The following is a 3623-nucleotide window of genomic DNA, read 5'->3' on the forward strand; positions in this document are numbered from 1 at the left end:
CTCCTTGGAACATGCCTCTCTTCCCTGATTTTCTGTCAATGTTTCCAAAGTTCATGGGCGGTTGTTGTAGAAAGAACACAGACACTGAGGACGCAGACAAACGTGACTCCTCCAGGCTAAGAGATGCTGGCATACCATCAGTTGAATGTGCAGAAATGACTAATTACATAGTGAAGGCTGACCAGGTAACAAATGAGGCCAATTCAGACACCTGAATGACTGAGGTGCTAAGAAACACTGATACTATCCCCACTTTAACTGTCATTTATGCTCACAATTTATAATTCACATATACACACATTTCTTATCAAAAGTAATAAGCAGCCAGTGCACACGGCTGGAGGCCTCCCAGGACCATGCGGCCCATGAAGGCATGTCTGCTTGCCCACCTCAGCCTTTTCCCAGAGTTGGGGGGAAGGGAAGCACTTCTTGGGGGAAGCTGGGGAATCTCCTCCCTCAGGGAGCACTCCCAAGTTTTCCCCATGCCTCATCCAGGTGCCAGCCATGGTGAGGATCATGCATGAGAGACTTGCGTCCTCTGCGACTGCCAATGTCAGGCTATTAATGAACATTCTAAGGATAGCTGATGAACACCCTGCTGGTACAGTGCTGACCCTCCTGCGCTGTGCTCCAACGTGTGACAGGTACAGCACCCACGTGCCTTTAGGGCCCATGGCCCTGCACAGCCTGTCCAATGGGCTCTGCCCAACAGGCAGAGAGGTCCAGGAGACTCGGGCCCCTCTCTTTCCTGAGGCTGCTGCCAACGCTCCCTCCCTGCCCCTCAGGGCACTGGGGCTCTGTCACCTGGAACCCCACAGCTACACAGGGCATGGCTCTGTGACTGAGACACCCCTGACACAGAGCTCTGATCCCACAGAGCTGCCACAATGATGTGGAGAACTATAGCTTCGTCAAGTCCCACAGTAGAGAAGGTCCTGCCAACATTGCTTTGTGTGATGGAGGATTGGCCTCTGCACAGCATGTTCACCTCTGATGGGGACAACACTGGTGTCTTTGCCCTGGCTGTGAGTTTCTGGAACTGGCCTTGCCTGTCCCCTAGGTCACCTCTCCAGCAGCTCTTCATCCTCTCCCTGTCTCAGGCTGGGCTGAAACCTGGGCTAGGGGCAGGCTCAGGGGGCACCGGGCCCACTGTTCCCCCTGCATCTCCCCTCGGGCCCTGCCCCATGGGCGCCTCGGCACTGAGCGCTGTCTTGGTGTGCTTCTTTTGCAGGCAACTCTGGTGCTCTGGGTGATTATCCAGGTGCCCAAGTGCCACGAGGCAATGCACATTTATGCCTCCCACCTGCTTGTGGCTCTGATAGTTCAGATTTTTGACAGCACAGTGCATAGTAATGAGGAGGTTGACACCTTTTGGATGCAATGCCAGGAAGAACATGACCTTCACACAAACGCCAGCAGGTGCTCCCTCCCAATCCTTCTGTCCCTCCCATGTCCCCAGGGCAGGAGCCAGAGATCACAGTATGACCTGGGCTTTGCTCTGCACACAGGTTTGCAGTGCAGACCATGAAGGCCCTGTTCTGCCGACTGCGGTGTGACAGTGTGGTCATGCAAATGGGACGCAAGTGTGGCTGGGACACGCTGCTCCATGCTGACACCCAGCACTATGCCGTGGGTCTGCTGGCCAGGTGAGACCCCCTTCTACCCACTGCCCTCAGCATTTGTGCCCTGTGCCTGGGGTGCCTCACACGGTCCCTGTGGTCCTGGACCAGAGGGCCTCGTCACTGAGGGATGCTGAGAAGACTGGAAAAGGCTGGGGGAGGAGGGTGCCCAGAAGAAGCCACCTCCCAAAGCACCCACAGTCCCTCCAGGGTGGTGGGAAAAGACCAGGTCTTTGTGTGCCTATCCTGGGAGGAGTTTGCCCCTTCCGCTTCATGGTCTTAGTGCCCTTTTCCTCCTGCCCAGGGAGATGCACCGTGACTTGATCCCCTTGTGTTCCCGCATGGCATGCCATCTGCTTGGGCTGCTCAGCAAATCTGGGCATCGCTGCGATCTGCATTTCCTGGCATTCCTTGTGGAGGTGAGCCCCATGGCCAGCACTACCTCACTGAGCTGCCTGCCAGCCCTGTCCCCTTGCATAGCCACAGCTGCCTGGGACGGTGCCCGCGCCCTGTGCTGCTGCCTGGGCCCAGCCCTGCGCAGTTCCAGGCTCCTGCCTGGAGGTTCCCCTGTCACTGCCCTATGCCTTTCAGGTCCTGGATTGCCTGGATTTGAGTCAATGCAGGGACAGTGTTCTGGAGATAATGTCAAGGTACCTGCAGAATGAGTGCAGGGAGAGGCGTCGCCTGGCGCTCAGAGGCCTTGTGGTGCTCATCAGGGATCCCTCCACGGTGAGAATGTGGCAGCAGCTGAAGCTGTGCTGGGCAAAGCAGCCCCTTGGGCTGGCTGGGCTTCAGGAGCTGAGGCAGCTGCTCCCAGCTCTCCTGCCTCACCTGCCTGAGTGCTTTGGGACAGGCCTTTGGCCTCTGGGCCCAGCAGCAGCAGGGTGGGGTTGCAGTGCCAGGGTGGTCTTGGCGCTGCAGCCGTTCAGGGCTTCCCAGCACAGCCTTGTGTTCCAAACAGGCAAGAAGAATAGGAATCCTGTCTCAACGGCTTGTGTATGTGCTGGGTGATGCAGATGGAGAGGTGGTCAGGATGTCCCTCTGTGTCTTCAGCAATGTTCTTCAGCACAAGGATATCCTGATATCCAGCACCACCGCCCCAAAGCTGGCTGAGGCACTCCTGCTGCTTTTTGACCACGTAAGGCTCTCTGCCCCCAGCCGTGGGCATTGGCTGCTGCCCAGAAACTTCGTGCCCTGTGCATTTTAAGCTTTTGCACAGGTGAGCTGGAGAAGTTGGTGCTGAGGTTTTTTCCGCTTCCTTTCCTCCAGGACAACAGCCATGTGCAGGTGCTTTCCATTCAACTTTTTCAAAAGATGATGTACTTGGTAGTAGATGAGGGAAAAAAGCCCCTGAAGAGAACAGTGAGCCAGAGCCTGCTCCCGCTCTTTTTGCTCTGCCATGAAGAGAACCAGCACGTGGCAAAGGTGAGGAGGAGGCGCAGCTTCCTCCTGCCCTCGAACCTCCCAGGCTGCGGCCTCCTCCTGACCTTGGCACAGGGATGTGAGTCCTGTGCTTTGGGCTGCGATGACATCTTCCACCTCTCCTGCTCTCCAGGCCTCTCGGGAAACATTGCTTTGTGCATCTGGGTTCCTTAAGAAGAGGGGTCTGAAGCAGTTGATTAAGAATGAGGAGCTGTCAAAGTTTGGCAAATGCCTGGTAAGGACAGCCTGGAGAAGCTCCCTGTCCCCAGGGCTCAGTGTGTGGGGCTGGCAGCTGTGGCCCAGTGCTGTACCCATGGGAGCCAGCCTGAGCCCTACACACCGCTCCCTTCCCTGGGCCACACGGGTTCCTCTTCAGGCTCCTGTGGCCCCGAGCCGGGTGCCGATGGAGCCCCGAGCCACTGGGGTTGTGGGCTGGGCCGGCACCGCGGCTCCCCGGGCAGCAGCCGGCCCTCTGCCCCCTCCAGAGCCCGGCGCCAGCGGCTGCTGCCCGGTGCCTCAGGGCTGGGCGGGCACGGGAGGCCGGGGCTGGCCTCAGGCAGTGCCCGGCCGAGGGGCAGAGCC

The 3623-nt window shown here is 58.1% G+C and overlaps 1 protein-coding gene across 1 annotated transcript in view; it reads left to right on the top strand.

Annotated features, from left to right (window-relative positions):
- The first annotated feature begins 676 nt into the window (after positions 1 to 676).
- The window catches only part of LOC107207221 (maestro heat-like repeat-containing protein family member 7), a 6840-nt gene continuing 3893 nt past the window's right edge, over positions 677 to 3623 (top strand). The window contains exons 1-7 of the mRNA XM_033516080.1: positions 677 to 1025; positions 1232 to 1646; positions 1924 to 2038; positions 2211 to 2348; positions 2581 to 2757; positions 2889 to 3044; positions 3175 to 3620. Coding sequence (XP_033371971.1) covers positions 1525 to 1646; positions 1924 to 2038; positions 2211 to 2348; positions 2581 to 2757; positions 2889 to 3044; positions 3175 to 3620 — 1154 coding nt within the window. The 5' untranslated portion in view covers positions 677 to 1025; positions 1232 to 1524. The remainder of the gene's footprint in view (positions 1026 to 1231; positions 1647 to 1923; positions 2039 to 2210; positions 2349 to 2580; positions 2758 to 2888; positions 3045 to 3174; positions 3621 to 3623) is intronic.

The sequence above is a fragment of the Parus major genome, chromosome 7, assembly GCF_001522545.3.
Source record: "Parus major isolate Abel chromosome 7, Parus_major1.1, whole genome shotgun sequence".
Classification (NCBI taxonomy): Eukaryota; Metazoa; Chordata; class Aves; order Passeriformes; family Paridae; genus Parus; species Parus major.